At 36.3% G+C, this 27,523-nt stretch overlaps 3 protein-coding genes and 1 pseudogene across 4 annotated transcripts; 2 read left to right on the top strand and 2 right to left on the bottom strand.

The window, feature by feature from the left end:
- Positions 1–805: 805 nt before the first annotated feature.
- LOC18107849 (auxin response factor 19) lies at positions 806–9,170 on the top strand. Of its 2 annotated transcripts, XM_006372143.3 has the most exons (14): positions 806–1,420; positions 1,853–1,968; positions 2,799–2,897; positions 2,994–3,050; positions 3,237–3,392; positions 3,476–3,560; positions 3,681–3,771; positions 3,954–4,118; positions 4,231–4,353; positions 4,646–4,721; positions 4,819–4,957; positions 5,500–7,358; positions 7,527–7,717; positions 8,519–9,170. In XM_006372143.3, exons 1-14 carry the CDS (start codon positions 1,372–1,374, stop codon positions 8,652–8,654), a joined length of 3,342 nt encoding a protein of 1,113 aa, XP_006372205.1. In that variant the 5' UTR covers positions 806–1,371; the 3' UTR covers positions 8,655–9,170. The 2 variants fall into 2 exon arrangements, with proteins under 2 accessions (XP_006372205.1, XP_052305154.1); XM_052449194.1 differs by lacking the exon at positions 806–1,420 and having other exon boundaries at positions 1,777–1,968.
- Positions 9,171–9,284: 114 nt separating this feature from the next.
- On the bottom strand, positions 9,285–12,301 carry LOC18107848 (proteasome subunit beta type-6). Its single transcript, XM_006372142.3, has 8 exons — positions 12,066–12,301; positions 11,897–11,973; positions 11,748–11,803; positions 11,548–11,620; positions 11,317–11,428; positions 10,529–10,602; positions 9,908–9,982; positions 9,285–9,653 (listed from the first exon to the last, which is right to left on the bottom strand). Exons 1-8 carry the CDS (start codon positions 12,178–12,180, stop codon positions 9,522–9,524), a joined length of 714 nt encoding a protein of 237 aa, XP_006372204.1. The 5' UTR covers positions 12,181–12,301; the 3' UTR covers positions 9,285–9,521.
- Positions 12,302–15,505: 3,204 nt separating this feature from the next.
- LOC18107847 (DExH-box ATP-dependent RNA helicase DExH10-like) lies at positions 15,506–24,036 on the top strand (annotated as a pseudogene).
- Positions 24,037–24,051: 15 nt separating this feature from the next.
- Positions 24,052–25,983, bottom strand: LOC112325022 (cytochrome P450 CYP73A100). Its single transcript, XM_024590232.2, has 2 exons — positions 25,061–25,983; positions 24,052–24,975 (listed from the first exon to the last, which is right to left on the bottom strand). Exons 1-2 carry the CDS (start codon positions 25,936–25,938, stop codon positions 24,240–24,242), a joined length of 1,614 nt encoding a protein of 537 aa, XP_024446000.2. The 5' UTR covers positions 25,939–25,983; the 3' UTR covers positions 24,052–24,239.
- Between the last annotated feature and the right edge of the window lie 1,540 nt (positions 25,984–27,523).

The raw sequence follows: 27,523 nt of genomic DNA, 5'->3' as shown, positions 1-27,523 counted from the left end.
ATGTATATAGTCGTGGTGATGATTATGATTATGCTTCCTAAGACCAATCATTATTAGCATTTAATTTTATTGTATTTATGATGTATATATTCAGGATTTTCTATCAAGGGCTATGCTTCCCTTTTAACTATAAAACCCCCCCCCTAAAACCTCTAATTTTGATGTGAAATATAGTTATACTTCGAAGATTCTGACTTTGTTTCGGTATTTCTTATAGATAAAATTGGTAATAAATTTGAAAAAAAAAACCTCTTTATATGAAAATAGCTGACAGATTGTAGAATGCAACTTTTTCTCGAAAATAATATAGTATCGATATCATAATTTAATCAAGAAACTAAGAGGAAAAGGGAAGAGCAATGGAAAAAGCAATGTGAAACTTGAAAAGAATGGATATTGACCATGTGCAAAGAATGTGTTCGTAGTGGAGAGTGATGGTGATGATCAAAGCAAATGTCAATGAAAAATTACGTGATTAGGGTAAAAATATAGACAACATCACACAAACAAAAGTATCTTAACTAACATTAACATTATTCTTTGTTTGGAGGTTAAACCTATGCTCTACAAAAGAGAAGAACAGCAAGGGAGATTAACAATGGTTAAGCTGAGAAATATTATATCATCTGTGACATTAAACTCTATTTCTAACCTACATGTGAACTAGGCTACTGTAGGGTGGTTGACTGCTTAGTTGTGAGAAGTCAGTGCCCCTTTCAAGGACAGAAAGAGTGAGAGAGAGCTATAAAGAAATAGAAATTGATAGAGAGAGAGAGAGAGAGAGAGAGAGAGAGAGAGAGGTTTTGGTAATCCATATAAAAAACTACAGAGAGAGAGAAGGAAAGAGAAAATAATAAATAAAAAAACAAGAGAGAGAAAGAGAGGTGCAAGAAAGCAAGGCAAGAGCATTGAAGGGAAAGGAGAGGAAAAGAGAGGAATTTTGTCTGGGTAATGTAGGGGGAGAAAGGGGGCAAAGCTTCAACATTTGGTCTGTGAAAAACTTAGCAAAAACTCTCAATCCCATAAAAACCCATTTCTTCCTTTTTACTGCTTTTTTGTCTCTTCACCGTTTCTCCGGCGACCTCGCCGGAATTTATCGCCGGGAAAGTTCACTCACTTTCAAACAAACTACCCCCATATTTTTTTTCCAGTTCAAAATCCACCCTTTATTCCATTTCTTCAAAAGTTTGATTTTTTTCTTGTTTGCTGAGCTGATCTAAGCTAAAACACCTGCTCGACTTTATAATTTCCTTACTGGGTTTCTTTTTAAGCTCACGTTTTGAGCTTGTAAAAGTTTAAACTCATGAGAAAGTGAGGAACTCGTTTTGGATCAAAAAGACTCTTGCTTTGTTGAATTTATATAAGGAAACCATGAAGTCACCGGCCAACGGTGCCGCCGCCGCAGTCACCAACGGTGAAGGTCTGGTCCATCTCTTAATTTATGTTACTACTTTGTGCTTGTTTATTTGTTGTTATTAAAGATTTAAGGGAGATGTGTGTAAAGCATTGAAAAAAGTGTTTAAGAGAGTTATGTGTAAATAACTAACTAATAAGGTTGTTCTGTGCTAGTTTTGTCTCTATTACATTGGTTTGTAAGAGCTGTGTTTGTCTCTATATTTTTGGAATCTGTTTTTCTGTGTATTTATCTATCCATTTGTTTATGTAGTTGTTTCTTCAGTGCTTGAAAACAATAGTCTTGCAAGTTTGTTTCCTTTTCCTTTTCCTTTTCCTTTTCCGGGTTTGATTTTTTTTCCCAGGAAACAAACAAAGGTACAAGGAAGAGGAAAATATATGAGGATTTTGAAGGGGAATTTGTTAACTAATGAGTGTGTGACACGTGGGGATGATGCAGGGGTAGAGAAGAAGAGCATAAACCCTGAGTTATGGCAAGCATGTGCAGGACCACTAGTGAACTTGCCGGCGGCCGGAACTCATGTGGTCTACTTCCCTCAAGGGCATAGTGAACAGGTTAGTCATTTTCTGTTGCTGTTTTGTGTCAATAATGTGAATACTTTTAAGCTACCTCCTCCTTTTATTGGATTTATTGGCTGATTGTTTGTGGTAAATGATGTGTCAGGGTTTTGATCTAGAGTGGGCTAAGCTTTATGAATTTTACCTAAACTGGTTAGTTGGGTGCAATAAATAGGTAGATTATAAGGAAAGGAAAAGTAGATCAAGGTTTCGGATTTACTTTTGAGGGTACTATTTCAGGTGGCAAGTTGAAGTTACCTTTTTTGCCTTGATTCAGATTATGTGGGACTTGACTTAATTTAGCTAGGGTTATAATAGAAACATTCTCTTGGTATGTATTACCTGGTTGTCATGTGCTCTTTTAAGTACTAAAATGTCATTGTATCAGATCATTTGGCTTGTTTTTATCTAGTCAACTTGTGCTCCGTGGAAGTTTTTTTTCCTAGCAACTGTAATATTAGTTGATCAAATAATAAAAAAAAAAACTTTTATGAAATTTTTTTAGTTTTTGACTTCTGTAGTTTATGTTAACCAACATTTCTTTTACTATTAAAGTTAATTATCAAGAGTCTCACAGGTCACTGTGTGTTTGAATGCCAATTTACTCGTGATGTAATTTTTAACCATGACATTTTTTTTGCTGCTTCTATAAGTACTCCATTTCCACTGAACAAGGTGAAAGAACCAGTAGGTGTAACGTGAAAAAATACTTTGTTATAAATTGGTTTTTAATGGATGTTGTGGATGGAATTTTATATGTCCTTTTGGTTTTCCTCCTTTAGAAGTCAGTCCATGTTGGTACTTGAGAGTAAAATTACTGATTTCAGGTTGCAGCATCTTTGAAGAAGGATGTGAATGCGCAAATTCCAAACTACCCAAATCTTCCCTCGAAGCTGCTATGTCTCCTTCACAATGTCACCTTACATGTATAAAATCTGACCTTCTCTGGCCTTCATCTCTAACATCATAAAATTCTTTATTTGGTGACTCAATTATTTTAGTTCTTGTGTCTGATTTTGTAGGCGGACCCTGAAACAGATGAAGTTTATGTTCAGATGACACTTCAACCTGTTTCTTCTGTAAGGATTTGATTCATAATAACTCAAAAAAGTATACTTGCTTTAGTTGTGTGGACTAATTAAGGAAAGCACCTACAAATGAACTGGCTATAACTGATCCCAATGCAATGCCCAAAAAATCTTAAAATGGCCTTGGCATGTTTTTAGTTGCTAACTCCAACTGAATCTATCAGCAACCTTTTGCAGTTTGACAAGGATGCATTATTGAGGTCAGATCTTGCACTGAAGTCAAATAAACCACAGACAGAGTTTTTCTGTAAAACATTGACAGCAAGTGATACAAGCACTCATGGAGGTTTCTCCGTGCCTCGCCGTGCAGCTGAAAAGACATTCCCGCCTCTTGTAAGCTGTTCTCCTTTAGTTCTACATAGTGTCCATGTTAATCTTTATAGCAATATTTAATCTTTTCCCCTTCCCTTGTATAGGATTTCTCCATGCAACCACCTGCTCAAGAACTTGTAGCTAGGGATTTGCATGATAATGTTTGGACTTTCCGGCATATCTATCGTGGTATGTTAATTTTGCAGCACCCATGAAGTATAATTAGTTGAATTATACCTACAATTGCTTATTCGTTTGTTGTCAAATTTGTTGTTATCTTATGTAAGTTCCTGGTTTCTCTAAACCCAGGACAACCAAAGCGTCACTTGCTTACAACTGGGTGGAGCTTATTTGTCAGTGGGAAGAGGCTTTTTGCCGGTGACTCAGTTTTATTTATGAGGTAAAGATTAATGAATTCAGATTCCTTGAATTATGTGTAAAATGACTTAATTTACTGAAATTTGATTTTTCATATTCAGAGGCATCTTAAATCTTGTAGGAATGCATTTCAAGTTCAGGTCACTTTCTTACAGTAAACATGCCCTCTTAATCAACCTAATGATACTTACTATTTATGGTTAGAGATGAAAAGCAGCAGCTTCTATTGGGCATCAGAAGGGCTAACAGGCAACCTACCAACTTATCATCGTCGGTATTGTCAAGTGATAGCATGCATATTGGGATCCTAGCTGCTGCAGCCCATGCAGCAGCAAACAATAGCCCCTTTACCGTGTACTATAATCCAAGGTAATTATTTTATTTTTCATCGTATCATGCTTATGTTTAACATTTACCGTAATAATATAAAATAGGCTGTGAGTGTATTGGATTAATTGACACCAGATGCATTTTTATGCAGGGCAAGTCCATCAGAATTTGTTATCCCTTTAGCCAAGTATTACAAGGCAGTGTACAGCAACCAAATATCACTTGGCATGCGCTTCCGCATGATGTTTGAAACTGAAGAGTCAGGAACAAGAAGGTGCAATCTTATCTCTTTGCAGTTCTTAAATGTCATTTGTTAACATTATTGATTTCAAGAATTATGAAGTTGAAATGGAATTATTTTGAGGTCCCAGGGCATGTTGTAGTGAATTTAGGATGTGTCTTATGATTAATTTCAATCTAGAAAGAGTTTTAGTTGAGCTGATCGGCACCTGTTCATATTGATCTGTTGCTTGATTCCTAGATTCTTTGCCGGTTGTTCTTAGAAAATGGTAATCTCAATTTTCTCCTTCAATTAGAAAGTTAAAGAAAATGAATCTGTACTACAGGCATATGGGCACCATTACTGGTATCAGTGATCTTGATGCTGTAAGATGGAAAAACTCACAATGGCGTAATTTGCAGGTAAAGATTGTAGCATCTTTTTTATTTATTTATTCTAATCATGCCAAATTTACTTCTGAAGTACATTACAATTTAAACACTCCATGTTCTTTCATAGGTTGGTTGGGATGAGTCAACTGCTGGTGAAAGACGCAATAGAGTCTCGATCTGGGAGATCGAACCAGTGACTGCTCCATTTTTCATATGTCCTCCTCCATTTTTTAGATCTAAGCATCCAAGGCAACCGGGAATGCCAGGTACAATATAAGTTGCGATCAGCTTCTTACAGTATAGGAAATTTTTAGCCTTAATGTTAACTGGCGTACTCTTCTATTCATTTCTGCTTTGTGTTTTTCATATGAGTTCTTCGCTGACCATGTCACCCAGGAATTTTGGTTAGGTTACCTATTGCTAGGCATTTTGATTGAATTACATGTGCTGTTTGCTTTTTCTTTCCATTAATCCATCCTTCCTATGTCTTGTGTGATTGTAAATGGCATCATCTGGTTGATACTATCAAATTGTCAAGAGAGTAATGATGTGGGAGAGGCTTTGATAGGATATGTTCTACTGTTTTATCTTTTCTGCATCGAAGTTTGACTATCAAGGTTTCTGCATGTGATCTGTTGGGACCAAATGTGCTAATATGGTGATTAAAATCTTGAAGGTGCTTCTCACTCTCTTCATGAAATTGAATAATGCCAAAGCACTTTCAAGCTTGACCACGATTTTGGGCTTTCAAATTTTCAGTGTTTCTATTAGAGTAAACCTGACTTGCCTGTCACCTTTACTTTTGCAGATGATGATTCCACTGATTTTGATAGCCTATTCAAGAGGACTATGCCTTGGCTTGGTGATGATATCTACATGAAAGATCCCCAGGTTCTCCCTGGCCTAAGCCTAGCCCAGCGAATGAACATGCAGCAAAACCCTTCACTGGCAAACTCAATGCAGCCCAATTATATGCAATCGTTGTCAGGGTCTGTTCTGCAGAATCTTCCTGGAGGTGATCTTTCCCGCCAGTTAGGCTTGTCATCACCTCAAATGCCTCAGCCAAACAACTTACAGTTCAATGCCCAAAGGCTGCCTCAGCAAGCACAACAGCTTGATCAGCTTCCAAAGCTACAGTCCTTGCTCAACCCACTGGGTTCCATCATACAGTCACAGCAACAGATGGGTGACATCACTCAACAATCGAGGCAAAATATGATGGCTCAAACTCTACCCTCAAGTCAAGTTCAAGCCCAACTTCTGCAGCCTCAAACTCTTGCCCAGACCAATAACATTCTTCAGCAACAGCCATCTATTCAAAGCCATCAGCTTCTTAGAAACCTTCCGCAAACCTTGCACCAGCAGCAGCAGAATCAACAGCAACATATTATGGGTCAGAACCAGCAGCAAAGCCTAATGCAATCTCAGTTGTCTGATCAAGTAAACCAACATATGCAAATGTCTGACAATCAGATTCAGTCTCAACTGATGCAGAAGCTTCAGCAGCAACAGCAATCAGTTTCAGCTCAGCAATCTGCTATGCATCAGGCTGGTCAACTTGGACAGCTTCAAGATTCACAAAGGCAGCTGCTGGATGCATCCCAGAGTTTTTCTAGGTCCATGACACCCAGCCAAATGTTGGAAATCCCTCAAACAACACCCACTTCTCTCCCTCAGCCAAATACTATTCCACAGCAGATGACTAAGAATAACAACCAAACCAATACTCGATTCTCACATCTGCCTCAACAGCTGAAACCTCAACAACAGCATTCTGGCATCATGCTGTTGTCAGAAATGGCTGGTCACATGGGACTTCCGCCGAGCTCAATGGCCAATCAGCTCTCCACAGCTGGTAGCAGTATATTGACTGCAGCAGCTGGACCAGGACAGTCTGGTATCACTGATGATGTTCCTTCCTGTTCTACTTCACCTTCCACAAACAATTGTCCAAACATAGTTCAACCAATGATCAACGGCTGGGCCCACCGAAGCACAGCAATGGGAGAGGACATGGCTCAGTCTGCCGTGACACTCTTTAGCCCTAGTGCATTGGAAACCGTGTCCTCTAATGGTAATTTAGTTAAAGATCTGCTGCAGAAATCTGAGGTTAAGCCATCATTGAACATCTCCAAGAATCAAAACCCAGGATTATTTTCCTCGCAAACATACCTAAATGGGGTAGCTGCCCAGATAGATTATTTGGACACATCATCTTCTACAACTTCTGTTTGCCTATCACAAAATGATGTCCATTTGCAGCAGAATAACAATTCACTGTCATATAATCCCCAATCAGTGTTGTTGAGAGACGCAAGCCATGATGGTGAGCTCCAGGGAGATCCGAGGAATAATATTTTATATGGGACAAACATTGATAGCCAACTTGTGATGCCAATAAATTCTGACCATTTATTAACAAAGGGCATGATGGGGCTGGGGAAGGACTTCTCAAATAATTTCTCTTCAGGAGGCATGCTTACAAATTGTGAAAATTCCAAAGATCCTCAACAGGAGCTTTCATCGGCAATTGTTTCCAAGTCATTTGGAGTTCCAGATATGCCATTCAATTCAATTGACTCAACAATCAATGACAGTAGCTTATTGAATAGAGGTTCTTGGGCTCCTCCACAGCAACAGTTTCAGCGAATGCGAACATATACAAAGGTTTGTTGTTTTCATCCATATAATGCTATTTCTTATATGCACACATTAATGTGCATGCCCACACTTGCTATACTTGCTGTATCTTTGTCTTATACATTCATATCTGTCATCCTGTTATTTCTTCTGCTTGGCCTACTATTTATAAGTTGGTTGATGTTTACTGTAAAGGTGTACAAGCGTGGAGCTGTAGGAAGGTCAATTGACATAACGCGGTATTCAGGTTATGACGAGCTTAAGCAGGATCTGGCTCGTAGGTTTGGTATAGAGGGACAGTTGGAAGATCAACAAAGGATAGGCTGGAAACTTGTTTACACTGATCACGAGAATGATGTCCTGCTAGTGGGGGATGATCCTTGGGAGTAAGCCCTCTAGCCCTCATAACTCTTCTAATTTCTATGATATTTCATTGTATTTTCTTAGTATGCTTTATGCTCTTGGTGGAAATATAGCTAGCCAAGTATGAAAATGTTCTCACAGTACTTACCATAGAGAATGTGCTGGGTAGATTGTACTACACGCAGAACCTCCTATGTCATCACTTCAAAATATTATTTTCTTGCTTTCTGACAGAAGGGCCTTAAATGTGTTTCTTGAAGCTTTTCCTCACCTGATACCCGTCTAGTTTCCCTTTTCCAATCACTGAACCAGACAAACTTAGGGTTTCAAGTATTCCCATTTTCAATTCATTCAGCCTCTTTTCTGCCTTGTGGCTTTGTCTGTCTTGTTTGCTGAAATGATTTTCATCTTGAAGGGTTTCATTTAATCTCTTGGAATGAAAATATAATCTGATACTCGATGGAATTACTTTAGGACTAACTTTCCATGCAGCCACGTATAGGAATTATTACTTTTTTTTTTTTTTCCTTGGAAGACTTTACTACACCAAACAAGAACAATTTCAATGTAGTTAAGTAAATTTCTGGTGAAGTCACCTGTTTCTTTTGTCGAAGATGGCAATTGTTCTTCTCCATTCTGTGTCGAAGGGGATCCTGAGTCATAGATTAAGTGAAATGTGAAAGTCTTGTGATCTCTACATCGGGACTAATTTATATTGACTTGCTTTTAAATTTTGAATGTCTCTCTTGTATTCTGGAATGTCTTCAAGCTGCAAACACTATTTATAGTCTCTCCTCCTTACATTCTTTTGTTTGGGTGTTCAGAGAGTTTGTGAACTGTGTCCGCTGCATCAAGATCCTGTCTCCTCAAGAAGTCCAACAGATGAGCTTGGATGGAGATTTTGGCAACTCTGTCCTTCCTAATCAAGCCGGCAGTAGTTCTGATAATGTCAATGCATAAATTAGCCCACGAAGATGCCAACAATTCTTCTTCCACGTGGGGACCTTGTATTACTTGTAGGATTCTGTTAATAGCTTTTCTATGACTACATCGCATCTGGGCTTTTCCATCGCCTGCCTGCTGGATTTTTCCAGGCACCTGCAATGAGCAAGTGAGATTGCAAACCTGTTCTAGGCCAGTTAGAGCTCAATTTTTCCTCCTAGCCTAGTTGTACATTAGAAAACACAGGTCAGAAGCACGAAACTAGAGGTTTCTGCACCCGAACCATCAACCCCTTGGTCCAAAAGTTGATTAGTTCAGCTCGGTGAAGAATCCAGTTTGGTGCATACCCTTTAAGCCTATCTACTTGATGCTGTCTTGATGCCTTTAGTTAACTATGTTTACAATGGTCAAGATTTCTCCCCCTCAAATGTGTTGTAGCGAGCAAAATCATAAATTTGGATGATGAGTTCCGAGTTTAAATGTGTAAAGTTCTTAGTTTTGCAATAGAATAGCCTCTAAATTTGAAGGTTCCAAGGTGCTATGGTAAAAGTCTCTCACTCAAATTACATTCGATCTTATGAAATTACACTGACCATAATGCAAGTAATAATATGAAACGTGTCATCTGCCATTTTTAATGGCCTATGCTTCTTATGAAACGGTCATCCTTGATTAAAGCAAATGGTAGATTCAGCAACACAGATACGCGAAATCAGAAAAATAGTCATTACATCGGCGAAAGTACTTTTCTTAGCATGACAACGCACAAGAAAAACATCGCTCACAGCACTCAGTACATGACATCACGAGGCATTTTCTTAAGAGAACAAGTGTCTGGCATCATTTTCTCAAGACATTCGATGCCGAACATCATGCAGCATTCTCTTAAGTGACCATTGGCTCAGGACTCGATGATGACAAAATGTCCAACAGGGAATTCTGTGGCTCCAGCTCCTCGTGCCATCGTGGGAGCTTGTCCTCAGGGTAGTACTTTCTTGACACGCCTTCTGAGTTGATCTGTGTAACGAACATTTGATTGACATAAAATTAGCAGAAACAAATATAAAAGTTTTTCTACGCGTTCCAAACTAATACGAGCTTGTTTTTAAGGTGATTGAATGAGTAAACGGGAAGTGATGGAGAAGTTGTTTTCCAAAATAATTTATCCCAATCATGCCCTACTAATTAAAATACCATGATTGTCTGAACAAATATGACGGTTAGAAGAGGCAAATGGAAAGAGAAGAATGAGAGAAGAATCAACAACATACAGTGACAGTCCGAACAACACCACCACTCGCACCATCACGAGCAATAGCAAGAGAAACTGCTTTCACCACTAATTGCTGCAAGAAATCACAAGCATCACAAACCGCAAGGCAATAAATGGCATAATAAAGACAGCAAATATGCTCAAGAAGGGGAAAAAAAAAGCAGGTCTAGGCACAGTGAAGGCAACAAAAAACGATGTTCAGGGGGGAGAAAAGAAGCCAGAGGCAACTTCTTAGCCATTGCCTAACCATAAGGCTCGGAAAGAATCACTCTAAGACAAGAACATGTTTCTAGCATGCAAAAATTTAGGATGGAAGCAAGCACCAACAGTCTATCCAATAAGGTTCAATATGATTCTCATGAAAAAGAAAAAAAATAAACAAAAGAAAAATTAAAGTTCATGATTCTAGAAAAATCTATCATTAGTATATTAGCCAACAGCAAAACAAGGGCAAATACACTTTAGTGAAACCAAGGAGTATTATTGAACAACTACTAAAAAATTTGTTACTATGACAAGACAAAAAAGAAACAGATTTCAATCGAGTCAAGCCACTAGTTTAGACCATAAAAATTTATTATGTTCACATATTTACAAACACACAGGTTAGACTACATACCTCAGCTTCTTCTTGAGTCATCCCATCCTTCCATGCTTGATCAAAGAAACCATACAAGTAAGAAGATCCTGATCCTGCATGCCACATGCAGATAAAAACAATTAATCAACTGATGCAATTTATTAGTCCATTTTCCATAGGATGACGACATAGGAGTCAAAATTTACATAATTGTAACAACTCCAACTACTGCAGACAATGGTGGTTTATTCCCTTATAATATATCAGACAATGGTGGTCTACTCAAGCTTAACGAGTTAACATGTACCACCTTCTGATGACATAAAAGAAGAGTAACCTATCATTCATCCCAAGAACACTAGATTCACGGTACAAGATTAAGTCTCTGCAAGCAGGTGTTTTTCTCATACTAAAGTTTAAAGAGTGAAGACACCATGGCCAGTTCACATTGCTTCTTGTAATGCCACTGGTTAATTAGCATTGTCACTGCCAGCCAAGGAAGTAATAAGGGATTGACAAGTTTCTCAGGGCAGGTTGCATTTTCATCGACAGTTGCAAACAAGGCAGGTATAGGTGAGGCAACATGACGGGCAAGTGGCAACTGACAAGATGGGTGCAAGAGAGGAATCCACCATTGACCCATACCGTTGCCTTAAACAATTATACAAGTACCACAAATAATAGTAACATTCTATTATCGCTGTTGCTGATGAGATATAAATAAACAAGTTCATGTGCAAAAAAGAAACAAATCAACAAGAATCACAGAAAAAACACGAAAGAATTACTAATGGTACGCAAAATGCCAACGAGTTCACTTCACACACCTCCAATTGTAAAAGGCAGCTCCAAAAGTGTCCCTCCAAGAGGTACTCCATAAATTTTACCTCCTTCATACTTATCCCAACCCCCAACAATCATTCCAGTTTGCAAGAAATTCTGCCAAAAAACCAACAAAAAAAATGTATCAAAACCAAACCAACCCTGTTATTGTAAGACACCCAACACCATCATCAGAAACAAATTCACAACAGTACAAGCATCAAAACCGAACCAACCTTGTTATTGTAAGACAACATCCTAACAAGATTAGCAGCAACCTTAACTGTCGCAGGCTGCCCCAATTGTATTCTACACACATAACCCACAAAACCCAAATCAGCTCTTCAACTAATCATCCAAAAAAATCAAGACTTTACACCAAAAAAGAAAAGAAAAAAGAGAAACAGCATTCATCAACACAAAAAAACTCCCTTACGTGTGTTGATGCAGAAAATATCTCACATAATCAGACACAGTTTGAGAATCAGCAGCCTATCAACAAATTACATAAAATCAAACCCAAAATAAACAAAACTAAACAAGGTAAAATAAAATTTACAGAAATAAGAAAAAATAGTAATTTACAGATCCAGAGCGGCATAAGTAGACATTATCAGTAAGCTGAGTGATTTTATCTGATGCTCGATTTGCAACATAAACTCCTACAAAAACCCACAACAAAAACCGTAGAGTCATAAAGTTTTGGTCTTTTTCTTTCAGGTTTTTTGAAGAAGGAGAAAGTTGTGATTTTTACCGGTGCTGGTGCGAGAATCGGCACCGAGGACGACACCGCCGTTGTAGGTGACGCCGATGATGGTTGTCCCCATGGAATGAGGGCCGTTGATCTCATTTTCTTTGTGTGATTCCATTGATTTGAGATAATTCGAATAAGAGGAGGAAGAATAAAAACCCTAGAAATTGAAGAAAAACTGGGGATTTTTTTGCTCTTTAAGAGAAATGCAAATGTTAGCTACTTGTTGGTGAAGTCAGAGAGGAGGTGAAGTATTAATGGGCTGATGGGTTGGGCTCGTGTGTTTCGGTCTATTTGCTTTTCTTTGTGGATTTTGGTTTAAAAAATTAAAATTGGTCAAATAAAAATAAGCAAGTCGAAGGTATGTTTGTTTGCTATCGATGTTCCTTCTGATTGGTACTGGTTCCCTGACTTCCACGTTCTGTTGAATCAATTTTTTTTTTTTTAATTTATGAAGTTGTTTTTTTTTTAATTTTATAGAAGATAAGCTAAAATAAATTATAAATAGTAATTTAAAATTAATTAAATATTAAAAAATAAAATTAATAAAAAAAGCCAAAAAAATTCAATTTAAAGAAAAATAATTGGAAGATGAGATTTTAAAAAAAAAACTATTTGGCATTGTTATTAATCTCAACGGGTTAATTATAAAACATTTCGATCTGACTCCTTACTTAGTCCATATTTAAAATTAACTTGCATAAGATAATTCAATTGATTTGATAAATCTAAAAATAATTTGAATGATTGATGAAAACCTAATTTGACTTTAAAAAAAATCAAGATGACATCTTTTTTAGTATAAAAATGATGACATATTGAATCAACTTGGACTTTGCCACTTAACCCGCAAAACCTGCGACCTAGATTATGGACTTAACTGGATTTAAAAACTTTGTTTTTTAAAATTATTTTTTATTTAATGATATGATAATTAAAAATTAATATTTTGCAAAAATTGAGCATCAATTATTTAGAAGGATGTTTCTTTAAAACTACAATAACCTTACATAAAGTATACCAAAACAAATTATGATAATCAATTCAAAATCAATAAAATATCAAAGAATGAGATTGAAATAAAAAAAATTAAAAAGTGATTTTCTTAAAAAAGAAAAATACAAAGAGAGAGAGACTAAGTTGCTATGAACAGTGAATCACCTTAATATTTCCAAGTTCTTTTAGTAGATGATGGTTGTAATTCATGTATGATTGTGTGTGTTAAGAAAATGCAAGGACAAAATTCTTTACAGACATACGAATGCATATTAATCTGAAGTTGGAACTTTGTTTCGAGTCGTATGGTAGCTTGCATGAATCAAGTCTTGCGTGGCATTGTTAGCCTGTTCTAGCCCAGGATTAGGATTAATTATGTCTATCATTTATTAATTAGCAATCTAACATGTTTTTGTTGCTGTTAGTTGTTCATCAAGGAACTAATCTTTTTACATCTCAAAACCTGTTCTCTTTGTATGGTACATGGGATAGCTTCATTCTCGCATGTGTGTTCAAAATCGACAGTTTTTTTGAACCAGATCTTGGTCTGCTGATCTTGTTCTCACCTTCTTTCCAAGTCTAAAAGATGTTGTCGATCTCTTGTCATTCATCATTCTCATTGTGAAGTTTGCATGACTTCAATCATGACTGATAATATTATCAGAAAATTAGTAAATATCAACAAAAACTTCTATAAAAATATTTTTATTAATAATTATTAAGAATAATATAAATCATATCCTGAAATTTCATTTAACCGTTTAAGTTATTGGGTTGAGATAATTTTTTAACATGATATTAAAGCCTTGATGACCAAATGATTACTAATTCGAATCTCATCATCCCTATTTATTTGATAAAAATTAAATACAAGGTAATGTGAGTTTGTATAACTATCAAACCCAAATAACTTTTACTTGAGGAAGTGTGTTAGAAAATATTATAAATATAAAAAAATTTAGTATGTAATTACCAATGAAAAATAGTGGTCGGATATTTTTTGTTGACATTATCCTATTGAAATTGTGATAGAATTTCAAAAAAATAAATAAATAAAAATCTTGTTAACAATTCCATCAGTATTTTGATATATCAGTAAATTCCAATGGAATTGCAACCTCTAAGAGAAATAGATAGGGTTTTTTTCACTTTTGAAAATTCTATTATATCTAAGAGAAATTAAAAACTAGGTGTTTGCGATTTGAAACATCTAGAGCAATATGAGTTTCTGTGCAACTCATACAAGATAATGTCAAAGGAGATGTCTAATGCTAACTTGTTCACCTATGGATTAAACTTGAAATGAGTGATTGGATCACGAGTTAAAACCAAAAACAAGTACGAAGAATTATAATATCTTATAGTTTGCACGGTAATTGCTTAAGCTCCATGTTGTTAAGGTCACTGGGCTGGATGTTTTATAGATATAACCATAGGATTTGTTTAAATATCTGCATCAAATTTGTTGCTTGATTTTTCTGTTCCTTTATTTTGCAATGACTGTTCATCAGCAAACTCGGTAATGAAGTTTAAATATCTTTGTCAGTAAACTTTTGCAGAATTGTTCATCAATAATAAGCACTAATTGCTTATTCATTAAAATGACATTAAACAAAAAGGTTTTCATACCTCTTTGAATGATATTATCTCCCCAACTGATTTTGATATTTCTACAGTGCAATTCATAAGAGCAACCTTAATTACCGGGCATTTGACACAGAATGATTGGATGGACTGTCATTAATTGATGTTATGCTACAAAATTCTGATATATATATATATATATATATATATATATATATATATATATATATATATAGTGTAATATAGTCATTAGTTACTTGTACTGCGAAAAATTTATCTATACGAAGAATCGGGAATCTAACAAGTTTTTACCTTAAATTGTTTATTCTTTCGCATCTATTGCAACAACTTCTGTTTTTCTTATGGTCTTGTTAATTGTATGTTTCTTGGTTTTAAAAACATTGGTAAACTATAAAAAAAATAGATTTTCTTTGTTTTTTTTTAATAAATTTTAAATATCTTGAATTTTTTACCTCTGATGGGCAGGCATAAGCATATCTTGAATTTTTCCTTCGTGTGAACACAGAAACGAGTTGCTATAAGGAGCTAGATCTCTATGGCAAATACATTGATCTCAGGCATGTTCATGAGCTCTCAATTATCAGACAAGATCATACGAAAATGGAAAGAACAAAATATAAAACAAAATAATAATATCTTATTGAGTCCGGATTGATCCGCCAGTTCGGGTTAATAATTATGCAAAGAACAACTAAAAAATTACAAAACTAAAAATAAAATATTATAAATAAAAAACCATAAACCCAATAATATCTTATTGGTCCCAATACAGCCCAACAACAAATTACCCATGGAAATTATCCAAATAATAATAATTAGGGCTCTATTTCGAACCCACTGTTTTTTTTTTTTTTCTTTCTCTTTTCTGCATGGTCCCCGAGAAAACTGGGGAAAATTAACGAAGTCCCAGAATTTGTACTTCTTTTTTCATGTCTTAGATGCTCAAATTTTCCTGGGTTTTCTCGGTAACCAAACAAATTGAGACCACTTTCTTTAAGGCCAAAACCTCTGTTTTCTGAACTAAAATTATAAGCAAATGCATGAAATAACTAGGACTTGACTTCATTTGATTTCCTTCGGTGCTAGTCAATTTGTTTTAGTGCTTTAGGTGTCTGATACTGAAACAAAATCTGAACTTTAATTGTTTTTATGCATTTTTTTTTTGCTCTTGTTAGCTGAAAGAGTGCGCACTAGTTTTGATTTTTGGTAGAATTTTTCTTAATCTAGGGCAAGTTAGGAGTGAATTAGGGTGGAAATTTATAAATGGAGGAAACACTGACACCTACAAAGAGAAAAGAACCTGAGAAGGAGGAGGAGGAGGAGGAAGAGAAGAAGGAAGAGAAAGCAGAGATTGTTGTTGCTCAACAAAAGCAAGAATCTGCTTTGAAGAAGAGGAACTTGACACGGACCTGTGTTCATGAAGTTGTGGTCCCAAGTGGGTATGTGGTGAATAAAGATGAAACCCTTCATGGGACTATGTCGAATCCTTTGTATAATGGGGAGATGGCGAAAAGTTATAAATTTGAGCTTGATCCTTTTCAGAAGGTGTCTGTAGCTTGTTTGGAAAGGAATGAGAGTGTTTTAGTTTCTGCTCATACGTCAGCAGGGAAAACTGCGGTTGCTGAGTATGCGATTGCAATGGCTTTTAGAGAAAAGCAAAGGGTTATTTATACATCTCCGTTGAAAGCTTTGAGTAATCAGAAGTACAGGGAGTTGCATCAGGAGTTTCAAGATGTTGGATTGATGACAGGAGATGTTACTCTTTCTCCTAATGCTAGCTGTTTGGTCATGACTACGGAGATTCTTAGAGGAATGCTTTATAGGGGTTCTGAGATTCTGAAGGAAGTTGCTTGGGTTATTTTTGATGAGATTCATTATATGAAGGATCGTGAAAGAGGGGTTGTTTGGGAAGAGAGTATTATATTTATGCCGCCAGAGATTAAGATGGTTTTTCTTTCCGCGACAATGTCGAATGCTACTGAGTTTGCTGAGTGGATTTGTCATTTGCATAAGCAGCCATGCCATGTGGTTTACACAGATTTTCGACCAACTCCTTTGCAGCATTATGTCTTTCCTGTGGGTGGTGCTGGGTTATATCTTGTGGTTGATGAGAGCGAGCAGTTTAGGGAGGACAATTTTATGAAGCTGCAGGATACTTTCTCGAAGCAGAAAATTGGTGAGGGGAATAAGAGTGCAAATGGTAAGGCTAGTGGAAGAATTGCAAAGGGTGGGAATGCTTCTGGGGGTTCTGACATATACAAAATTGTCAAGGTTTGCACTATTATTTTTACATGCTCTGTTGATTGAATTATTATAAGGTCCCTTCATTTATTGCTTCATTGAGCATCGATGGGTGTTTAATATTCTTTACCTCTTCAACTGGAGCTTCTCTAGTGCCATTTGTAGTTCTCCGAGTTTCAATTTTCCCGATGCTATCAACGAACTGAACTTCATAGCAATTGACCGAGGAGAAACCTTTTCGAAAAATTAATCAATATTTTTAGCTGCCTTCTCAGACAAATATATATGCGACATGCAACTTCTCAATATTTTTTTTTTCTATTATAGTATCTCAAATTTGCTTGCTATGGATAATATGTTCTGTTAAAAGAAAAAAAAATTGTTGTTTGTTGATGTAATACTGGTTATTCATATTTGCTTTGAGTAGTGATTAATTATTTTCTGATGCGAGTGCATCTGAACTGTTGATGCATTTTCTGAATTTTTAAGTGGAGATTTGTAGTTTATCCTGTTCATCTTGTGTAATAAGTTGATTCAATTGCTCAATTCATTGCTTTCATATGTAATTTCAGATGATCATGGAACGGAAATTTCAACCAGTTATAGTTTTTAGCTTCAGTAGGAGAGAGGTTGAACAACATGCCATGTCTATGTCCAAGCTCGATTTTAATACACAAGAAGAAAAGGAAATTGTGGAGCAGGTATTTAACAACGCAATACTCTGCTTGAATGAGGAAGACAGGAATTTGCCTGCTATTGAGTTGATGTTGCCACTACTTCAGAGAGGCATTGCTGTCCATCATTCTGGTCTTCTCCCTGTTATTAAGGAACTAGTAGAGCTTCTTTTCCAGGAAGGCCTTGTTAAGGCTTTATTTGCCACAGAGACAGTAAGTTAATCTTGATAGGAAACTGGGGTCAGGGGGGGGATCAGTTGTAGTTTCTGCTCTTATCTTCAATCTTGAATGTTAATATTGAACTGCCCTTAAGATATCTATCCGTATGCCAGTTTGCAATGGGTTTAAACATGCCTGCAAAGACTGTTGTTTTCACAGCTGTTAAGAAGTGGGATGGTGACAGTCATCGTTACATTGGATCTGGTGAGTATATCCAGGTAAGTGATAATTTGTTGCATTTCTCTAGAGAATTAAAAACACTAACTTATACATATGTGCCTATGCATGTATGTGTACATTGTTATTAGTTTCTGATTCTACTGATTTCGATAGATGAGTGGAAGGGCTGGACATCGTGGCAAAGATGAGCGGGGTATTTGTATCATAATGATTGATGAGCGGGTAATTCTATGGCTTTTCATTTTTTCTGTATTCTTTTCTGTATATTTCCTCCCTCTGTTTTTTTTTCCCGGGTGTAAGTCGGTAAATGTTACTAGCGATTTCCATCAACCATCTCGATGACAGTTGAAATCTAGAAAGTTCTTCTGCTAAATGTTAATCCTGTGTTTTATTGTTACTGTGCCTAGTATAATTATCTGCATGAACATAATGCACTAGTATAAATATGAAAGTCAACCTGTATTTTCATTTTAACACATACCCATGCTACACATTTAAGTCTTGTGTCAAAGGAAAACTAATGGTATTTAGTTCCCACGGCACATCATGATCTCTTGCTTAGATCCTTGAAAAAGGCAATAAAACAACCTGGTCTTCTCTTTCAAAGTGCTTACCATTTCTATTACTTTTCCAGATGGAGATGAATACACTCAAAGACATGGTTTTGGGTAAACCAGCCCCTCTTGTTAGTACTTTCAGACTGAGCTACTATTCAATCTTGAATTTAATGAGCCGTGCTGAAGGCCAGTTCACTGCTGAACACGTAATAAGAAATTCATTTCATCAATTCCAATATGAGAAGGTTTTTTTTCGAATCCTTTACATCCTTTTGTGCTTGTAGTTCTTAACTTCATGAAGTGTTCAATGACTTATAATTCTCTCTCTTTTAGGCTTTACCAGACATAGGGAAAAAGGTTTCAAAACTGGAAGAGGAAGCTGCCATGCTTGATGCTTCGGGATAGGTAATCATTTCCCTCTGTTATTCAATACAATTCATTTTGTTTTCTTGAAATAATATATGTTGATGTAATTTTGATTTTTTGTTATCTTGCATAGGCTGAGGTTGCTGAGTATCATAATCTAAAACTTGAGATGACCCAACTTCAAAGAAGATGATGACAGAAATAACGAGGCCTGAAAGAATTCTTTATTATCTATGCACTGGTCGGTTGGTATGTACAGAAAATGAGCACCCATGTTGAAGTTTGTGTGCTGCTAAATGACCAGTTTCTTTTATTCTTTTCTGGAACTTCACCCTCATTACCAATTGTTTCTTTTACAATCTGAGGTTACTTTACCTTTTATGCTGAATGTCGAATAATGTGTTATATATGCTGCCAGGATACATGTACATAAGAAATCAGAAAAACAAATGGGGCCGAAGTTTATAAATTTGAGGCCCCAATAGTTGAGAAACATTTATAGGACATTATGATGTAGAGAAAAATAAAGCTAAACAATTATTCTTCGTGTCTGCAAATTCCACATGCATTTCCACATGTTTTTGTAATTTTAGTAATGATAGTTATATTATTTTGTCCTCTTATTAGTGGCTGTCTGTATTGCAGATCAAGGTAAGAGAAGGAGGAATTGGGGTTGGGGAGTTGTAGTGAATGTTGTTAAAAAGCCCACTGCAGGTTTGGGAGCATTGCCATCAAAAGGCGCGGTGGTTATATAGTGGATATTTTACTTCATTGCTCTCCTGGACCAAGTGAGAGTGGCTCTCGGCCAAGACCATGCCCAACTCGGCCTGGAGAAAAGGGTTGGATGCATGTGGTATGTTGATGCATCAGTGTGACGGTATCTTTATCTCTTCTCAGTCTTGTTATCTAGTAATTAACTTAAAATGTTTGGACCGGTCTGATGGATAATATGATTTCTGTTCTCTTCTGGTTTAGGTTCCTGTTCAGTTGCCCCTGATTTGTGCTCTAAGTAAGGTAAGGATATCCATCCCTGCCGACCTTCGGCCTTTGGAAGCAAGACAAAGTATACTACTTGCAGTGCAGGAGTTAGGGAATCGGTTTCCTGAAGGCCTCCCTAAGCTTAACCCTGTGAAGGTAAGTGTTTTCTGTAATTGAATATTGGGTTGTTTCACATGATAGAATAAGCACAGAACAAAATTACAAACCTTTTGGTGCACTGCACAAGAATCGGAAATGCCACCCAATTTATTACAACACTAACCCATGTTCAAACTTCAAACCTAGTTTTTGAGTTGGCACAATTTAGCTTACTTCTTGGAATATGGAAAATTATGTTGCAGTCTTAACAAAGCTTTTATCTTAAAATGCCAAAATTAGCAGAAACAGATGGTGTTTTCTTTGCATTCATGTTCTAGAATCCATCTTTTATTCCCCGCTTGAAAAAATAAAAAGACTTATAACTGTTTTTATTATACATGATCAATTCAGTTTCCAGTTGCTCTTAGTCCATTTATGACCTTCTTGCTATTGATGCTTGCTCTCTTCACTGTGCCATAAACAATATGAACATGTTTCACCCACTCTTTCTCAGTTGCTTCTGATATTTTCTCTATTTGACTTTAATGTTTATTTTATCAAAAAGATAATGTACTGGACTAGTTTTCCAAGAATGATGCTGTCGCTCATGGTTCTATTAATTTGCAGGACATGAAAATCGAGGATCCTGAAATTGTCGAGTTGGTTAATCAAATTGAGGAATTGGAACGAAAGCTACATGCACATCCACTGCACAAGGTTTGCCATATCATTCAGAATCAACTTCCCTCCACACATTGTTCCTATAAAATTTTGTTAGGCAGTAGAAAGTTACTGCTCTTGGAAAATTCTCTCGATAATGTGTGCTTCATGTGGTATTTAGCAATCACAATCATTCAATTTTATGCATGCAGTCTCAAGATGTGAATCAGATGAAAAGTTTTCATAGAAAAGCTGAGGTGAATCATGAAATTCAACAACTCAAATCGAAAATGCGTGATTCCCAGGTATTTTTTCTTGTTTTATGCTAGTTTGATTGAACTTTGTAAAATATAGTTAGATCTATATGTGATATGGATTCGGCATGTGTGATGTATATTTCTGAAATCCTGATGGAGGAGAATGCCTCGTGGAATAAACTTTGATTGATCTTATTGCATGAAATTACTTATGTAGTTCTGATTTCTATTAATCAGAAAAAGGGAAAGGAAGAAAATGCTTGTCATTTTGAGAATGTCTCTTGATTGCATATTCAAGCATCAAATCGCATTTAAAATAAATCATGATAAACTAGTTGCATGGGTGAGGTCAGCCAAATAATTTGTTCCTTGAATTGATAGTTGGGTATGTGGTTGCGAGTGATAAATTAGTTGCACGGGTGCTTTGTTCCTTGAATAGATAGTGAGGTATGTGGTTGTGAGTGCAATAACATTTGTAGTTGGTATTTAAATTCACCCATTGTATCGTGATTTTCCTCTTTACATCCTGTGATGTTTTTAGTGTACTCCAAAAGAGACATTAGAAAATCTGCTGACTGCACAGAGCTGTTGACTGTAAATCTTTATTGGGTGTTCATACCTGAACAATACAGCCACACAGAATAGAGATGAAAAATAGCATAAGCATGCGAACTTGAGTTGCTGTTCTTGTTCCAACTTTTATTCAAAGTGTTTCCAGTATTTGCTTTTGTTGATGTTGGGCTTGTTATTATCTACTGTCTTCAAGCTTAGTTACATCAGTTTTCCACTTGCATTTTCTTTTAATTTGATTCACTATTGTTTGCAGCTTCAAAAATTTCGTGAAGAACTCAAGAACCGATCGTGAGTCTTGAAAAGACTTGGATATATAGATGCTGATGGTGTTGTCCAGCTAAAGGGAAGAGCAGCCTGCTTAATAGACACAGGAGATGAATTACTTGTTACAGAACTGATGTTCATGGTGAGTTTAAAGACCATCTCATGATGGTTCATGCACTGCAAATCTTATTTTATTTCTGGCTGGGTTTCTCTGTCCAGGTTGCTGGGAGTCTTAGATGCATAATATAAGACTGACCCACTCATTTCATCCGCCTTTATTTATATCCTTTGATGATTTTTTAACAGGTAGTTTCAACGATCTTGATCATCACCAAGTGGCTGCCCTTGCTAGTTGCTTCAATCCAGTAGACAAGTCAAGTGAGCAGATACAGTTGAGAACAGAACTTGCTAAACCATTACAGCAACTTCAAGAGAGTGCACGAAAAATAGCAGAGGTTGCTATGTCTCCTTGCCTTCATTTTGTTCATATTATGAAATTAACTCATTAAGGATAGTTAAAAATGTCTTTTTGCATGATTACAGATACAATATGAATGCAAATTGGACATAAATGTCGATGAATATGTAGAATCAACAGTCAGACCATTCTTGATGGATGTGATTTACTGTTGGTCAAAGGTTAGTGTTTTATACTTATCTTTAAATTTTTTTTGCTGCTTTCATGTAATGTTTAGGGATGGCAATGGGATGTTAACTTGGGTATGCCCCTTTTCTTTTCCTGATCGATGTCTGGTTTGGGAAAATTTCTAAATTAGTATGAAAATTCTGGAGGGATCATGTTCAGTAGTATTCTTTGTAATGTTATTGACATCCAAACTTGGTGTTTGGCAACTCGATCAAATTGGCTATCGAGTCACTGATAATAGGGAAACGTTGGTTTAGCCACTAATCTCTCTCTCTCTCTCTCTCTCTGCAATCATTTCAGTTTGTCTCTGCAATATGTGATTATATGACTTATGACTTATTTCTGAACAGTTTCTAATTCCTCTAAGGTCCAGAATGTCTAGGCTGGTTGATGGATTTGGCCATCAATTTTTTTTTTGTTTCTTTGGTTTGGTTATTAAGATTGCATTTCAGCCGGACTGAATTTGCAATTTTTTTTAATAATGCTTTTTTCTTCCCTTTTTTCAGGGAGCTAGTTTTTCAGAGGTGATGCAAATGACTGATATCTTTGAGGGTAGCGTTATCAGAAGTTCGAGAAGACTAGATGAATTTTTGAACCAGGTTATTTGTTTCTTTGGTTTGGTTATTAAGATTGCATTTCAGCCGGACTGAATTTGCAATTTTTTTTAATAATGCTTTTTTCTTCCCTTTTTTCAGGGAGCTAGTTTTTCAGAGGTGATGCAAATGACTGATATCTTTGAGGGTAGCGTTATCAGAAGTTCAAGAAGACTAGATGAATTTTTGAACCAGGTTATTTGTGAAATATTCTTTCTAAAACATCATTTGCTGTCCTTGTGCTACTTCTCACCAAAGAGAAAGTTGTCGTGTGGTTCATCTGGTGGTCCTCACACAATATTCTCTAAAATAGTGTCTACAAAATCCCAGTATGCTCTCTGGATTTATCCATCCTGCCCAGGCTGGCTATCACTTGAACATGGAAACAATAAAAGCCTTCTTTTGCAGCTGTCTATATATATATTGAATCATTTACACAAGTAATAAGTGCTTCCAGAAAAATCCAAGAAGCTTGAGGGTAATTTTCAACACTTGCCTCTTTTTCAGTTGCGTGCTGCTGCCCGAGCTGTGGGTGAAGTCAGTTTGGAGAGTAAATTTGCAGCTGCCAGCGAAAGCCTTCGTCGAGGTATCATGTTTGCAAATTCTCTTTACCTGCAAGTTGTCTTTTTGCAGGCATTTGTTGTGTGGGGTGCCCATGAGCACAAAAGTTCTTACCTTGCAACAATTATACCGTGGTGGCCACTTAAGATGTGCTATATACTGGCAAGTGGCAACTATAGATTCCATCTCCTTTTCTCCTTCACTTTTGAGTTTCTTTCATGCTGTTGATCTTATATATTTGACAGTTGATTTCATTGTATACACACAAAGTTCGTGACATGGAGATGAAAAGTTATGCCCATGTAACGCCTCAGAAATGTCATAAATCTTTTTAAGACATAACTTGACAGACATCAGAAGCTTATGTAGGTGCTTACAATTACTAGTCAATCCATGTAATAGATTAGATATGTTTCATGTATCAATTTTCTAGGGAAGATAACAACAGTGTTTGATGCCTTCTCTTTTCAAATTGTTTTCGATTGATTGATGAAGTTTTAAATAACCATGCGTAGCAGACTGCTAGAAATTAATCTTATTTCTGTCTGCAATTTTCTAAAAGAGAAGACAATGTGTTACATATTCAAAGCTTTATTAAAATAAAAAAAATCTCACAATTTCGAGAATAATGAAGAGTAAAAGCGAGGTTTTACAAACAACCAAGCTAGTGATTTGATACATGCCTAGGAAGCTGAACTTGTGATGAGATCATGCTTTGGTTGGTTTGAAAACAACAGTGGAATGGCTTGCAATGTGCAAGCTGAACTGCCCTCCTTTTTCACTCACATCAATCTTCTCCATCCCAGGAGGAGCTATCATCTCAAAATTCGACACCAGTCTTGCAACAATCAGTCCTAGGATTGGCATTGCAAGTATGATCCCTGGGCAGGAACGTCTACCCACGCCAAATGGTAGGAACCGAAAATCAACCTTTCCACCAACGATGGCCTCTGTGTCACGTTCTTCTTCCAAGAATCGCTCTGGCCGGAATTCTGATGGTTTCTCCCACCATTCAGGGTTGTTAGCTAGCCACCATGCATTGACGACCACCTTTGACTCTTTAGGAATGGTAAACCCTCCTAGCTTTGCTTCTTCAAGGTTCATATGTGGCACTAACAAGGGAATTGGGGTGTGTAGCCTTAATGTCTCTTTTATTGTGGCTTGCAAGTATGGTAGCTCATGCAGGTTAGATTCTGTAACTGGACTTCCCTTTAGGACGGCTCTGATTTCATCTCTGATCTTCCTCTGAACAGTCGGATGATTGACCAGTTCAGCTATGGCCCATTCCATAGACCACAATGTTGTCTCTATAGCAGCAACATTAATGTTCTCCACAATGTAAAGTACATTTTCTTCACTGATTTCTCCTTTCATTTGAGCCTGTATTATGTGATCCATGGCACAGCTTACCTTGTGCTTCTCTCCATTGGCAGCCATTATTTTCCTGTAAAACCACAAATTTAAGGTCAAATTAGAGCTAAAAAGGAATGTTGCTAGAAATCAGAGAGAGAAGATTAGTGATTAATTACCTTCTTTTCTCAATATAATAGTTGTTGAAGAAAGCTAGCCTCCTCTGCTGCAAATCCCTGCACTTGTTCAAGTACCCCCTTAAAAATGGTCTAAGCCAAGGGATAAAATCTCCATAATTATACTCGAAACTTTGTGCCAACCGACTTCTCTCGGAATTAAACCTTGTTGCTTGAACAAACAAAGGGTCCTCCTGTGACTGAAATTTTGCATCAAACATCATCCTGTACATAATATTGTACAACATCAGCTGCAGACGTTTTCTAATAACAATCCCTTCGGTCCTAACTTTCTCATTGGCTCTAAGGTCATCGACCACAAGGTCCATTTCCTGCTCCCATGAAGTACTATATTGGTTCACAACTTTGTTGGTGAAAAACGGTAGTGTCATGATTCTACGCATTTTTCTCCAATGCTCACCATAGATCGTGAACACCATGTCTTGTCCATTGCCGGTGAAGATATCGAAGACAACGTTACGTGGGCGAGACCCGAATTCAACACCCTGTGTGTGCAGGACCTGGTTGGCTAGTTCAGGGTCGGATACAACAGCTAAGTTCTTTGAACCAAGTTTAAGTAGGAACACAGGACCATATGTTTGTGACATAGAAGCTAGAAGACGGTGGTTCAGGTCATTGCCAACTTGGAGCCAATTGCCAAACATTGGGTACGAGACAGGGCCAGGAGGTAGGTCGCCAGTTGAAGACTTGGTAAAAACGGAGCTAAACAAGTACACGATTAGTGGAAGTAGAGGGAGGATGACAGAGATGGGTAGTGGTGAGAAATATGTGGAGAGGTTAGGGCATGCAAACTTTATGCATGAAACAGATGCTACTGCTAAAAGAGTGAAACCCATTGATTTTGTAACAAAAGAAGCCATGGTTAGAAGAAGGGATGCTGGGAAATGGTATGATTTTGAGAGAAGAGAGGAGGGATATGGGTTTATATAGAGGTGGAGGAATGGGGGTAGGAGGGTAGGTGGCCATTGCCAATGGTTTTGTGAGAGAATCCACGGGCTTCCTCAAATTCAAGGTAGGAAAGAGTTGACAGTTTTCCAAAAGTCAGCATTATAGTTGGTTGGTGAAGAAGATTCAACATGTGCTCTTTATTTGTCTTCAAGATTTGCCTACCAACTCCTCATGTTAATCTGTGTCGAGAGGTTGACTCAGTATTTGACTCATGATTTCATTGATTTAGATTTGGTTCAAGCCGGGTTTAGAAAAAATTAAATGAAAATCGACATGGTATGACTTATCGATCCTGTTAATACCCGGTTAATTTATTTTATTTTTAATTTTTTTTTATAAAATATATATTTTTAATTAACTCAATTTAATTTGTTTAACCTATAATTCGAGTCATTAACTAGTACCGATTTAATAGTTTTTACCTCATTAATTTTTAACCATTTTTAGGAAAAAAGTTTGGCAAATGCTGTTGTTGCCTTCTGACAAGGAAGAGCATCTTTTTTTTTTTTCCTATTAAAAACTAGAAAACAATGCTAGTGTGGGAGTTGTAATCTCCACTTGGAGAATAATTGCCAATGTTTAATTAACTAATTTATAATTAATATAAAATTTCAATTAGAACTATTACATTGAGAGTATAAACAGAGATTAAATTAGATAAATGATAAGGCTTCATAACTTTTGACCTATCTTGTATGTTGTCTGTCATCCCTGTAAACCGTGTTTTTTTTAACCCGGGATGTTTAGGCTAATTTACGGGCACCACAATTAATCTTCGGACCCACTAAACACCCTGCAAGCCCAGTAAGTAGGTAAGACACCACGAGAGTGACAGACGTGTATACAAAAGTTCAAACCTAGGGTGTAGAGGCAGGAAATTCCCTACCAAGATCGCTAGGCCACGAACTTGGATGCGTAAACTATGTTCTTTGTAGATACGACATGTTATCTGTTAATGGCTAATTTTGATAAAACAATGTTAGATTTTATAGATTTGGTGTATTATCAAACTTATTTTTGCAAGAAAATAAAATTAAATATTGGTAAATAAAATAAAATTTGCATGGTTATTATATATAAAAATGGATAAATTCTGCAAGGCTATTAAAGTAAAAATTCTTTATATTTTCTTAACAAAATCAAATCTATATATACAATTAAGGAATTAAATATTTTTATATTTTGTTAGAGGTATAAAAATAAAATGCTGGAGGAAACTAAAGAATGAAAATTTAAAATTCAATTTTATGATAATTTCTTCGGTAGTTGAAAAGGGATAAGGGTTAAGTAATTATTATTCATTTATTTATTTCAAGTTTTGTTTTGTTTTTTTTTTAATATTGACTTTCATTTTATATACGTGTAGGACCGATAAGTTACCAATGAAGTCTAGGCCACCCTGGTCGGAATTAAATCACGTTTATTATTATTATAATAATTATTTTAAAGTGTTTTTTTTGGAAATATATTAAAGTAATATTTTTTATTTTTTTTAAA

The sequence above is a fragment of the Populus trichocarpa genome, chromosome 18 (assembly GCF_000002775.5).
Source record: "Populus trichocarpa isolate Nisqually-1 chromosome 18, P.trichocarpa_v4.1, whole genome shotgun sequence".
In the NCBI taxonomy this organism is placed as follows: domain Eukaryota; kingdom Viridiplantae; phylum Streptophyta; class Magnoliopsida; order Malpighiales; family Salicaceae; genus Populus; species Populus trichocarpa.
The sequence above is the reverse complement of the archived record's forward strand: the minus strand, read 5'-3'. Positions and strand labels throughout refer to the sequence as shown.